Source organism: Diospyros lotus, chromosome 10, assembly GCF_014633365.1.
Source record: "Diospyros lotus cultivar Yz01 chromosome 10, ASM1463336v1, whole genome shotgun sequence".
Lineage (NCBI taxonomy): Eukaryota > Viridiplantae > Streptophyta > Magnoliopsida > Ericales > Ebenaceae > Diospyros > Diospyros lotus.
The window spans coordinates 18,969,629-18,984,288 of NC_068347.1; the positions used below are offsets into that span (position 1 = coordinate 18,969,629).

The 14,660-nt window shown below is 32.6% G+C and overlaps 1 protein-coding gene across 1 annotated transcript; it reads left to right on the forward strand.

Moving 5' to 3' along the window:
* Nucleotides 1-10,615: 10,615 nt before the first annotated feature.
* On the forward strand, nucleotides 10,616-14,082 carry LOC127812123 (lysine-specific histone demethylase 1 homolog 2). The gene is made up of 2 exons (XM_052352452.1): nucleotides 10,616-12,755; nucleotides 12,930-14,082. The coding sequence occupies exons 1-2, from the start codon at nucleotides 11,210-11,212 to the stop codon at nucleotides 13,664-13,666; spliced, it is 2,283 nt and encodes a 760-aa protein (XP_052208412.1). The 5' UTR covers nucleotides 10,616-11,209; the 3' UTR covers nucleotides 13,667-14,082.
* Nucleotides 14,083-14,660: the final 578 nt, after the last annotated feature.

Sequence of the window (14,660 nt, forward strand, 5' to 3'; positions counted from 1 at the left end):
ATGTTATGTGTAAGTAAAAAAATATTATGTGTGGATAATAATTTAAAATTTTTTTGAATATGTGTGGGTAAAAAAAAATAGAATGTAGGTAACAAACATATTATGTGTGGGCAATAATATAAAAAATAATTTTCATATGAGAGTATAATTTCCATATGTGTGGCTAAAAAATATATTATGTGTAGATAAAACTAAAATTGTATATTTAAAATTTCAATTGTTGCAACATCTATTACAATATAGTTCAAACATATACGCACAAAAAAGTCATAAAGTGACAAAATAAGCATAAAATCATGAAGTCACCTAAAAAGTTCAAACATATATAAAACATAAAACAAATTATTAAATCTTGTCGCCAAACTCCTGTTCAGTAGAATGGAGGAAATGGCTGGAGCTGGATGGGTCGAAACGGGAATGGCCGAGGCGGGATTGTCCTGAACTATGATCCAATGGTACATGTGGAGTAAATGGAGGAGGCATAATATTTTTCTCAATCAATACTTGTCGCAGCATGTTTACGTCTCCCTGGAGCTCTCGAAAAAGAAACTTGTTTTGGTTCAAATCTTCTATCAATTGATTGTACGTTGGACGACTGGACTCTTCACTAGTGCATGTTGTCCTAGAAGTACTAGAAGATTACCCCCAACCAAACAAGCGAATAGATTGTCATCCAAGAACCTTTTCTAAAATATCTTTATCAGTTGTTTATCTGGAGGATTATCTCGCCTCAACTGCATCATTTGTTCCTGTAAAAAAATACAACATATTCTTAATCAAGTATTTTTAAATTAAAAATATAGTCTCAATTATGCCAATGTAAAGCAATTAAATTTATAGGGTATATACTCAATTATGCCAATGTTTTTAATCAGTAATTAAAAACATCTTCATGTGTTAGCTGAAGGGATGATGAAGGTATCAAATGTAAGATATATGTTAATTTCCAATCTACTCTATATGATTCCAGGAATGTAGTTTTCATTTAGCTAAATTTGATAACATTCTATGTACTCTTAACTCTTTTAACTTATGAAAATAATAATATACTTACATATTTAGCCTCTAACTCTGGAGACGACCAACTACCATGTTCGGAATGCCAATGTCGAAGATGCTAAGTCTCAATATGTCCTGTCGGGAAGTCAGCTCCATGAACAATGTGATGACGCGCTGTACTCCTCGAACCATTTCTAGATTCCCACTTTCATTTTGCACGAGAGTCGGCGTTCTTTTGTGTTCGTTCCTTTAAAAATTAACAATTCACTAATAAATATATATTTTCATTAATAAGAAAGAGAAATCATGAAAAACAATTATAAGCATTACCATAAAAATAGGATTTGTCCTAAGATCACAAAGGTAATCCCAATCCTCTTGGCTCACTTCCTCATGGCACTTGCTCTTGGCCTTAATTAGATCTTCCTCACCTCTAATTTCTTTGAAGTAAGCATGTAACTTATATTTGTGGCCTCTCCAAGCTCGTTGCATTTGTTTATTGATGACCTTTTGGACATTCTTATCCTCAATGTTGATATAAAAAACAGTCTAAAAAAGAAAAGAAGTCATATAATATTAGGAATAAGAAATGGCTGGAGGCGCGACCATGGTAGCCATGAAGCTGCCATTACAGCAGCCAGGCACGATCATTGCAGCATACAGCTGCTGCAAGTGACGAAGTGGGCGTTGGCGTCAGTTGTAGAGCGGGTGGTGACAGTCATTGGTGGCAAAGCTAGGCCAGGCAATGGCGAAGCTAGTGCGCGTAGGAGCAGGGGTTGCGCGGTGAAGAAGAAGGAGAAATGAAGAAGAAAGAGAAAAAGGAAAGAAAAGAAAAAGGAAATAGAGAAAAAGGAAAAAATAAGGAAAAATTTGAGAAAAATCCTGAAAAATTTTAGAAAATTCTAGGATTTAATCTTGGGCTAGAGGAGTATGCCAAAGCCAAAAAATTATTTGGGTGCACGTTTCGAGGTCAAGGCATGCATATCAAGGAGACTTTAAAAGCTAAGCCTAGGTGAGTTTTGGAATTTTTTATATTCTTAGAAAAATATTTTAGGAATTTTGGTATAAAGATATTTGGAAAAATATTTGAATAAATATTTGTTTTAGATTTCCAAGGAGGAAAATACAAAGAAAAATAAAAAATACAAGAAATTATGAAAAAATATGTTTTAATGTTTATTGGAATAAAATGATGGATAGGATGCTTTGAGAATTGGAAATGTGTGTTTGAGTTTATGTAGAAATACTATATTAATGATGTTTGATATAATATTTTGACGACACATTATAATATTTTTTTTTATCAATATGAATAATTGTTATATAACTTTAAGTTTTAGGTTTTTTTGTCATCGTTGTTCGCTCCCCCCCCCCACACTTAAGTATCCTAGCTCCACCCCTGCATGGGTGTGTCCATGTTCTAATGTACTGTTATTTGTAATATAACATAAGGATATTTCGTGGTATAACATAAGAGTATTTCTATTATAACATAGTGTCTTCATGGTAAGTAAAGAAATATTTATAGTATAATATAGGTGTATCCATGGTAAAACATAAGAAAACAATAGTATAACATTGGGGAATTTATAGTATAAAATAAAATAAAAATCCATGATATAACATAAGTGTATATATGATATAATATAGGAGATTCTTGGTATAACATAGATGTACCAATGGTATAATATAGGATATCCGAGATATAGTATAACGATATCCATGGTATAACTTAAAGATATTTGTGGTATAATATAAGTATACTAGTGTATACCCGTGCTTAAAGGCACGATATAAATAATATTAAGATTAAAATACAATAATGTTCACTAATATTGCAAAAAAAAAAATTATAAACACTGAACAAAAAATAAAAAACAAAGAAAAAAGAAAAAAAATATTAAATCTATATAATAAAACACATTAGTAAGTGTTTTACAATTTGAACAAATTAAATTAAAAATTAAATATCAAACGATACATACTAGCTATCGCCGGCCGTCATGGCCGTGACCATCAACAGGGAGGGGGGGAACCCTGGTTCGGGGTCGGAGAACCTTGGGTTCCTGATCGTGAGTGGTCGGAAACCCTTGTGTTCCTGAACCTTGAGTTCCCCGACCATGCGTGGTTGGGAACTCTTTGATTTTTATATTATTTTAATTTAAAAAAATTATTGTACCTAAAACAAAAGATAGAATTAATAAAATAAAAATAGAATTAAAAAAATATATAAATTATTTTTGAATATTTGCATTTTTAAGTAACTCAATATGATAGATTAACCAATTTCACATTTCTTTAAGTATCAAATATTCAACACCTAAAAATAAAAATATTAAATTTCAAATTAAACTTCCTACTTTGATATCATTATTTGAATAAAGTTTTACACTAAAAACAATATTTGATCATCAATGATTTAAAAAGAGATTTTTATTTCTTTTGGAATTGAATCATTCATGTCAAATTCTTATAAATTAAAACTTACACTGTCGGTGTTTTTTGAAATTGAATCATCCCTTGTGTTCCCGAATCTTGAGTTCCCCAACCATGAGGGTTATTTTTATATTTAATTTTATTTTGATTTTATGAAGGGACTATTTTTAATTGTTTACAATTAAGAGTATCAGCATGTAAATTTAATTAAGACTAATTAAAACTAAATTTTAATTAAGAGCTTCATCATTAATTAAAACTGAATCTATATTACATGGAATAAAGATGAAAAACAAAATTTAACATTAAAATTATAAATTAAATATAAAAAAATTTAACACATCTGTAAATCATAGCTCATTTTACTTACTTACACACAAAACATTATAATAACATTTAATTAATAAACAAAAATAATCCATACAAAAATTTAGTTGACAATTTACTATGATCTCTCAAATAATATTATAATTAAAAAAAATAATCCATACATATATTACATATAATAAACAATACCAATAAAATATTAGAATCACACAAACATAATCTTTAATGTGTGTGCATATATTCACATCTTTACACTCCCTCGTTAGTTCTGTAAATTGAAAATTCATCAAATTCCTTGCATTAATGTGCATTTGAGTAAACAGGTGACACCTTAGATAGAACAAAACTAAACAACACATATCTACAACTAATAAACACATGCGTAACCCTGGGCATGTAGATGTACAGAGAGAGGGGAGAGGAGAAAATCAGTACTGGCAGCCAGGAGCTTCAGGCGCAAAAAAATATATACTTAAAATATATACATACACACACAGTGAGTGATACATAAAATCAATATATACATACAAAATCAATATATACAGTGAGGTTTAGGTGGCGTAAAGAGAGCTTGCTTACTCACAACATCAATATATATAAAAAAATATATACATACACAGACAGTGAGCTTCAGCTGATGGCGGCGTAGAGACATCTTTGAGTAGCGGCAATGGCGATGGAGCTTGAGGCAGCGACGATTTTGAGCAGCGAGAAGGCCACGGAGCTTCAGGCTGCTACAAATTTCAGGCGGCTAGGAGGCGGGGAAAAACTTTGGTAGATAGCTGAGATAACGGGTGGGTAGGTCTGTGAGAGAGATAAAGAGAGAGAGAGAGAGAGAGTGGGAGTGGGAGGCAGTGAGTAAGGGAGTAGGGGAGAGAGAAAGATAGAGGTAGTGAGATAGAGGGTGGGTGGGTATGTGAGATAGAGAAAGAGAAAGGGAAAGTGGGAGGCAGTGAGTGAGGAAGTGGGAGAGAGAGAAAAAGAGAGGCAGTGAGCTTTCCTCATTGCGTCGCCGCAGAGCTATGTCCATCAATCATCATCAATCACATTATACATTAATTTATCCATATACATTGAAAATTCATCTCAGCCATTAAAATGTCTTTCTGATACATTTGAGACATTTTAAAAAAACCTTCTTGTTTTATTATATAGATTTGTGGTACAAACATAATCGTATATGTGGTATAACATATGAATATCCATAGTGTGATTTAGTGGTATTTATGGTATAAGTTAAGATACTTGTGATATAACATAGGATTATTTGTGGGATAATGTAATAGTACTTGAGGTATAATATATGAGTATAAGTGATATATCGTGAGGGTATTTCCTAGTATAATATAGAGGCATATGTGAGATAACATAGTTGTATCTATGCTATAACACGAGAGTATTCAACTATAACTTAGGGGTATAAGAGTTATAAGGTAAGGGTATTTATGCTATAACATATGGGTATCCGTGGTATAAAGGCATTCATGGTATAATGTAAGGGTATTTGTGTTATACCATAAATGTATCATTGTATAACATATGAGTATTCATGATATAATTTATGAGTATTCATGGTATAACATAAAATGATTCATAGTAAAATTTAATATATGTATAGTGTAATTTAGTGATATTTATGGTATAAGGTAGAAATATCCATGATATTACCTAAGATTATTCTTGAGATAACATAGTGATATTTATGGTATAACATTAGGATTTTATAAAATATAGATATCTATGGTATAATATAAGGGTATTTATAGTATAACGTAAGGTTATTAATGATACAACATAAGGGTGTCTATGGTATAATGTAGGTGTATTAGTAATATAACACAAGTATATCTATGGTATAATATAAGTGTATATACCATATAATGTATGAGTATTCACAACATAACATAGAATTATTTGTGATATAACATAGGTTTATATGTGGTATAATATAGATGTATCACTTGTATAACTTAAGTATATCCATAATGTATAACTTAGTGGTATTCATGGTATAGGCAAGGGTATTTGTTATTTAACTTAAAAGTATTTGTGATATAATACATGTATATTTATAGTATAGTAGAGAGATATATGTAATATAAAATAGATTTATTTATGATATAATATAGGTATATTCGTGGTGTAACATAATGGCATTCACGGTATAACCTAGCATAGGGTTAGTTTTGGTATTATATATGGATATCCATCATATAATGTAGGGATATTTGTAGTGTAACTTAGTGGTATCCGTGGTATAAAGTATGTTGTTGTACTTTTTATATATTAGTTTTGATGATGAAAAACATATATTAAGCTTAATTTCTAAGTCATAAGTCAAGGTTGTGGTTTTCAACATATATCAATTTCAATATCAAGTATCACTTTGTGAAAATGAAAACTAAATGAATTTCAAGTATTAAGATTTTAAAACTCTTTTTTAACTAAGTCTGGAAGGTTAACATCTTATAAGGAGACATAAGAATATGTTTTCTTTTTAGAAAACTATCTCCCGGTATTTTGATATCTGACATTTATCGGTGATAAAATGATTTTTAATAATTTTTTTATTAAATAGAAAGTATATATTTTGGAGGTGGTAAAATCACAAAATTCTAAGTTTGTACTAAAACTAAAATTCAACTTTCTTATTGTTATGGATTTTGATTTTTTGAATATTTTTATTGAATCCAAATCAAGGGTACTTACTTATTTACATTTTTGTATTAAAGTAAATGGAAGGTAAAATATAAATAAAAGAAAATGTGGACATTTACTTAAACTAAAGAAATGTAAATATGCTGTGATGTATACATGCCGTGGATTATGTGCTTTCAAACAAATCATTCTGAAATCTGTCATGTTTTTGTGCATGTTTCGAAACTCCTCTGAAAAGGTTTTCATGTTTTCTAAAGTGTGTATGCTATTTCGAAACATCTATGTATTAACATTTGTTCCAAGTTTTGAATTATGTTTCGAAACCTATATGTCATGTTTTGAAACCTCATTTTCAGATAGGTATGTTTCGAAACATATATATATATATCATGTTTCAAAACCTATTTGAGTTTAAGCAGTATGTTTCGAAACCCATGATAGTATGTTTCGAAACCTATGTCTCTGTCAAGCAGGGCATTTTATTAAATCTGATATGCATATGTTTTGAATCAAGTTTTTGAAGTATATTTCGAAACCTCCATTCTATGTTTCGAAACCTTTGACATTCTGTCAGCAGTTCATTCAAAACCAAGATGTTTTTGCTTTACAGTTTTGTATCTATCTAAAAGCTTCTCAATCTTTTATTTAATGCATTCTCCATGCTCTGAAAAATCAAATTCAAATTTGAAAGTGGAGACCATTATTTAATCCTTGTGACCATGAGATTCTTTAGAATCTATCTTCCATTATATGTTGTCTTGAAGTGCTTGTCCAGCGGTAAAAGGCTGTATGTTTCGAAACCTGTTGTTTATGTTTCGAAACCTTAGTGTATTTCTTTGATGTTTCTAAACCTATTATGTATGTTTTGAAACCTACTTTTCTGTCTTATCTCTAACAGCTATAAACAACTAGATTTCTATCTCTTGGTATAAATAGCAGTATTTGAAGACAATAAGAGATTGATCAAGTAAGAACAAGTGAGCACACACTAGAGACACACAATCAAGCACAAGAGGTGATTAAAATGTTTGTTTGAGATTTCAAAAAAAATCCACACACATCTTATTCTTGTGCATTGAAAATGAGAAAGAGAAGCAAGCTGAAACAAGAAGTCTCATCCTTCTAGCTCTCCTCATCTTAAGCTGGTACAAAGGTTTGTACATCCTCCGGTAAGGCATTTATTGCTCATTGGATTGTAAAAAATAAAACACTATTTATCTTAATTGTTGTAAGGTTTGAGTTTAGCCTAAACTCATTGTGGTGTAAAGGTTTGACTTGAGCCTAAAACTCATTGTGTCAAAGGTTTGAGTTAAGCCTGTAAAAACTCACTTGATGTTAGGTTTGAGTTGAGCCCGTAAAAATTCACTTTGTAAGATTTTAGGGTGAATCGTGATAAAACCCTCGTTGTGGTTGATCACTAGTAAAAGTGATTGGGATTGACAAATCCTTCAAGTGGGTAAACTTGAAGGTAGTGGATTAGGCGAGGTGTCGAACCACTATATATCTTATGTGCAATTGTTCTTTCGCTTTTGCTTATCATTATTGCCTATTGCTCATGCTTTCATAAGATTTGTTATCAAAGACTAAAACATATTTTTCTTTGAGCAAATACATATACATATAAACATATATTTGATATACAAACATATTTGGTATACTCTCTCATATGTAAATCATCTTTTTCAAAGATCATTTTTGAAACACAAGTTAAAAAATTTCAAATCAAGCAAAATAGAAAAGTATATTTTGAAACATACATTCTATATTTCGAAACTAATAAAACAGTGAAATATATTTCGAAACATATATAGTAGGTTTCGAAACCTATTTAACAGAAAGTCTTATTTCGAAATATAACCCCTATATTTCGAAACATAGTATTTTGTCATCAACCATTGTTTTAAATTATCAAAAATTTATACAAATTTCAATTCACCTCCCTTCTTGGGATATATTTGCCATCATTAGAAACCAACAAAGTAAAGATATCTATTATATAATATAAGGTATTCATTATATAAAGTAAGTTATTTGTGGTATAACTTTAGGATATCTATAGTATAACATAAGTATACTCATGATATAAATATGAGTATCCGTAGTATAATGTAAGAGTATTTGTGATATAACATAAATATATCTATGGAATAACAAAAGTATCCCTTGTATAATGCAAGTAGTGTATTTATGGTATAATGTAAGGTACTGTAATATAAAGTAAGGGTATTCGTAGTATAATATAGGGATATTCGTAGTATAACATATATGTATTGTATTTGTGGCATACTGTAGGTTTATTCATAATATAGCATAGGTGTGTTAGTGATATAATGTAGGTGTATTTGTCATATAAAATAAAGAGTATCTATAATGTAATTTCATGATATTAGTGGTATAAGATCTAGGATATTTGTTATATAACGTAGAGGTATTTATGAAATAATATAAATGTATCTGTTAAATAACATAAAGTATTGATGTAAGGATGTCAATGGGGAGAATATAAAGGACCGCTCTACCTACCTTTATACTCACTTCTCTATTTTTGCCCTCGTGCATGTGCCCATGCTCGTACTCGTTCTTTTAAGATATTTTATTTAATTCCTTATTCCGATATTCATAGGGTACTCCATATACATAATATATATCATTCTAACAAATTTATATTTATAATTTAAATAACTTAATAACAATTTCATAACAAGAGAATATGATATTAGTGCAACCATAATTTCACCATTTTTCACCTGATATTTCTCCCTTAAAAAATCAAGCTTTCTAATCTATCCATTACACACACCTTAGGGGAATTTAGTTTTTTTATATAAAGGCAAAGAAGTGAATTTGCCCACTCACCAAACACAACTATCCTTTTTTTTTATTATTATTATTGGATCTACCATTTTCCATAGACTAATAGTATATAAATAAAAATTTTGTTCAAGCTCAAAATATTAAGGCCTATTTAATTGTAAAAAATATTTTTAAATTTTTAACTTCAATTTTAAAATTAAACATGCTCTAACTTGAAAAGCGGTAAAATTTATAAAAAATTTAAAAAATACTTTTTTTGCTATTTTATAATTCATAGTATAAAGTAAAAAAAAATTATAAATTTGAGTTTTCTATTTCATGATCAGAGATTTCACTATATACTAAAAGAATCAAATTAAAAAATTAAAACATATTTTATATAATTGTTTTCTTTAGAAAAAATGATAATGGTGAGATTTTGAGGGGCATTGGATTCTATCACCCTACTCAACTTACAACTCTACTTATGAGAGATTAATTAGATACGATACAATTAATAATTTTGTTAAGGATTAATTAATAGGGTCAAACATATAAAGTGATTATATATGATACAATTAACAATTTATAGGATTAATAGGGTCAAACACATAAAGTGCCATTAAAAGGTCTCTCAATGATACTTGTTAGAAAGTGGCATCATTATCTCTTTCATCTACTAAACTCCTCTTAAACCTAACAAAATATCCAATGAACCACATTTGAGGTTTATGAAACTCAAATTTGTGATCCCAAATCTCACGGCACAACTACTATGGTTAGAATACCACCCTAATTGCAGAACTTGAAAACTCTAGTTAAGCAAATCTTTACCAAATTTTTAATGGATAAAAGTAATATGAGGGCAATATATACGTTGATTATCTTGGAGATAGGCTTTAATATAAATTATTCGTCACACGTCTGAAAATTATGCTAGACAGTCTTATTTTTTTTGGATAAAGTTATTTGATTTTTTATAATTTAAAATTTAGAATTCACTTTTTAAACATATTATTGTTAAAATTATTTAAATTTGAATCCAAATTGTGGGTGAACTTAGAGCAAAAAGTAAAATGATTTTAAATGACTCCAAAAGAAGTGTTAATTGAGATGCAAATTATATCAACTTACATCATTTGAAAATCCTACATCCAAACACAACCTAGGATAAAAAATATTTAAAATGACGAGAGACACTAATTTTACTCTTAAATGCATTACCCCTAAATAATTATTTACTGCTGAATTTGTTAAAGTTGAAATGATTTCCCTAATAAATTCCTTCAGGGCCCAAGAAGCTATACAAATTATCTTTTCGGGCCGGCCCATTGAGCCCATCTTCTCCTGCAATTCCCTTTGCTTTTCCCTCCAATAATTTCTAGTGTGACGGAGTTAGCTCGACAACCCGCCTCCCGAGCCTACGCCCAGCGGAAAAAAACCCTAAATTCCCATTCAAACGCTTTTCCACAAAATTTCGAATAAGCGATTCGTCTCCGACCCCAACGGTACGTTCCCCGACTCTCCCTCGGTTTTTCCGACAACTCTTGTACGGACATCACAACTTTTCCCCCGGGCACTTCTTGAGCTTGTTGCAACACGGAAATGGAGAGTTAGGGCTCAAAATTTGAATGCTTGTTTGGTTATATGTTTGCATAAGCAGGTAAAGTCTCTGTTAGACTGATGGAATTCTGTAGTATTGCGTTTGAATCACTGGTCCGGGTTGGAAGGGAGATGGATTTGGTGTAAAAACGCGAATTCTCGTGAATTTTGTTACTCTGGTTTGCTTTTCTTTCATAATTGATTGTTAGTTCAAAGTGTTTTTGAAATGCAATGTTTGTGTGATTCTTGATGGGCTTTCCGTGAAAAGAAATTCCCATTTGGTTATTGTTGGTTTTAGGTGTTATTGGGTATGATAGGGAAGAATTGGGTGGTTTTGTTTGTATTGGAGGTTCAAATTCTGCTGCTTTGAATTTGAGTAAATAAGTGAAAGGAGATGACGCAGGAATCAACAGATGGTACCCCGAATGGATTGGGTACAAAACGGTCATTGAGAAAGAAAGCAGTTGTTAGGAACTACGATGAGAATTTGATGGATGAGCTCATAGAGAAGCATTTAGGTGCTTCTTTGAAGAAAAGGAATAGAACAAAAGCAGATTTGGAAAAAGAAACTGAAACTGAAGCAATGATAGCTCTCTCTTTAGGATTCCCAATTGACGCATTGCTTGAAGAGGAAATTAAAGCTGGTGTTGTGACTGAATTAGGTGGGAAAGAGCAAAATGATTACATTGTTGTGAGGAACCATATACTTGCAAAGTGGAGAGAGAATGTAAGGATATGGCTTTCAAAAGGGCAAATTAGGGAAACTGTTAGCAATGAGTATGAACATTTGTTGAATTCCGCATATGACTTTCTTTTGTGCAATGGGTACATAAATTTTGGGGTTTTGCCATCATTCACATCTCATACCCCTGGAGAGGCAACTGAAGGTTCTGTGATTATTGTCGGTGCTGGGCTTGCTGGCTTGGCAGCAGCAAAGCAGCTCTTGTCTTTTGGTTTCAAGGTGGTGGTCCTTGAAGGTAGGAACCGACCTGGGGGTAGAGTTTATACTCAGAAAATGGGTCAAAAGGGAAAATATGCTGCTGTGGATCTGGGTGGCAGTGTAATTACTGGTATAAATGCCAATCCCTTGGGAGTCTTGGCTAGACAACTTTCTATTCCTCTTCACAAGGTTAGAGATAACTGCCCTTTGTACAAGCCTAATGGGGAACCTGTTAGTAAAGAAATTGATTCAAATATTGAACTTATCTTTAATAAGTTACTTGATAAAGTCACTGAATTGAGACAAATGATGGGTGGATTTGCAAATGATATTTCTTTGGGTTCGGTTTTGGAGACACTTAAGCAATTTTATGCTGTGGCCAAAAGTACTGAGGAAAGACAACTTCTTGATTGGCATTTTGCAAATTTGGAATATGCAAATGCTGGGTGCTTATCAAGTCTTTCTGCTGCCTATTGGGATCAAGATGATCCTTATGAAATGGGTGGTGATCATTGCTTTCTTGCTGGTGGAAATTGGAGATTGATTAAAGCATTGTGTGAAGGAGTTCCCATATATTATGGCAAGGCTGTTCATACCATAAGATACAGAAATGAAGGTGTTCAAGTGGTTGCTGGGGACCAAGTTTTCCAAGCAGATATGGTCCTATGCACAGTGCCTCTTGGGGTTTTGAAGAAAAAGAGCATCAGATTTGATCCAGAGTTGCCGGAAAGAAAGCTCACAGCAATTGAGAGGTTGGGTTTTGGGTTGCTGAATAAGGTTGCTATGATATTTCCTTATGTATTTTGGGGGGAAGACCTGGACACATTTGGCTGTCTCAACAAACATCGTCATAGACGAGGAGAGTTCTTTTTGTTTTACAGTTATCATACTGTTTCAGGGGGTCCGGTGCTTGTTGCACTTGTAGCTGGGGATGCTGCACAGTCTTTTGAATCCATGGATCCACCTAGTTTGCTTCACCAGGTCCTAGAGATCCTCAGAGGTACTATACATCTTTAGTCAAAAGTGATGAGACTTTAATCTTTATCTGACAATTCTTTGGTCCTGGTACTTTAATTTACTTGTCTGTTCTCATTTTTGTTATTGGTCTTTGTTGTGGTTTTTGCTTATAGACTTACCTATTGCACTTGTATGTTTCATACTCCTGATTTCACAGGTATATATGGTCCAAAGGGCATTGATATTCCTAGTCCTATACAGACTATATGTACAAAATGGGGCAATGATCCCTTTTCTTTTGGTTCATACTCTCATGTTAGAGTACAATCATCAGGAAGTGATTATGATATACTTGCAGAAAGTGTTGGGGGCAGACTTTTCTTCGCTGGTGAGGCCACAAATCGGCAACACCCAGCCAGCATGCATGGTGCCTTCTTGAGTGGCTTACGAGAAGCTTCATGTATTTTCCGAGCCACAAGGAGTCAGCCATTTAATCATAGGAAGTATGCACCAAAGCATGTTGTACCAATCAATGACATTCTGGTTGATCTGTTCAAGAAGCCAGATTTGGCATTTGGAAACTTCTTGTTTGTATTTGATCCTCTGTCTGGAGATCCCAACTCAATGGGGATTATGATGGTTACATTCAGGATATCGGATGGTGAGCTTAGTAATGGGCATTCTTCCAAACAGCAGAGAGAGAATGGTTGCCACCATTTCTTAAACCAACCACTACAGCTTTATACTATCATATCCCGTGAACAAGCATGTCAATTGCAACTGGTGACTGGAGAACAGAGTAGATTGTCATATTTGATAAAAAATCTTGGTTTGAAGTTAATGGGAGCCAACTCCATAGGACTCTTCGGTAACTCATTGACAACTAACATCATTACTGCAAGAAGAGGCAGAATTAGGAATCGTGTATCTGCTGGACAACAATATGCACCATAGACATGATTGTTCTGAATGCATTACCCTCATCCCCTCGTCTGTTAGTTCTGATGTATACCTTTGTTCTGGAAAGGAATGCTAGAAGGTTAGCAGGCCTTTACATTTGGTTACCCCATTTGTATATAATTTGTTTGGGGAGCTAGTGAATGATGGAGGAAATCAAATTTTTTGGCATTTTGGGTAAGGTAGCATGCTGATCTTCGGTTTGTTAGCATGTGAACCTGCTTGTGTAACTGTGTTATTCTGATAATGTAACTGCTTCAGAAGTTGATTGGCCTTGAAGGTCTTCAGAGAACAGCTGTCTTAAGTCAGGAATGAAGGACTGCAAATAATCCTAGGAGCAATTCTGTATTGAATTTTTTATATTGCCATGTTTCCAACTCTATGATCATAGAATCAATTTAGCATTCTTGTCTCGCTGGGCTTTCTGCACTTCAGCAGCTGCATCTGTAAGTGTACACTAGACGTTTTTGTTTCTTATTCATTGAAAACATGCCTTTTAGAGAAGAAATTGACTTTTTTTCTTTATACTGCCATTGTTTCAACATGTGTAAGGAATTGTGGATAATAGCTTCCTTTTCAAGTTTATATGTTTGAGTTTGTGTTGTTGATGTAGGACAGATTTGGTATTATGAGAATACTTATTGATTAGAGTCTTATTGATTAGAAGACTAGGGGGAATTGTTGATTTTGGGGGGGGAATTTAGAGAAGAGAGACGAGGAGACTCAATACTGTTAGAACAGAGAGGAGTCTCCTCTGGCTTCATCCACCGCTATAGAGCAAGAACCGACCTCTCACTGTAGAGGAGAGTTCGTCACAGACATGAGATATTGAGGCAGGTGGAGGAGTTTGCTATGGTGGCAGCAATTTTGAGGAGCTGGTTGGTGTTGTGCAGTGGTAAAAGAAGGGGCAAAACTGACTTTTTTGTGTGGTTGGCCATTCGGTTCAGACTCTTTTTCTGGACCCCTTATATCATTATCCTTAACACATATA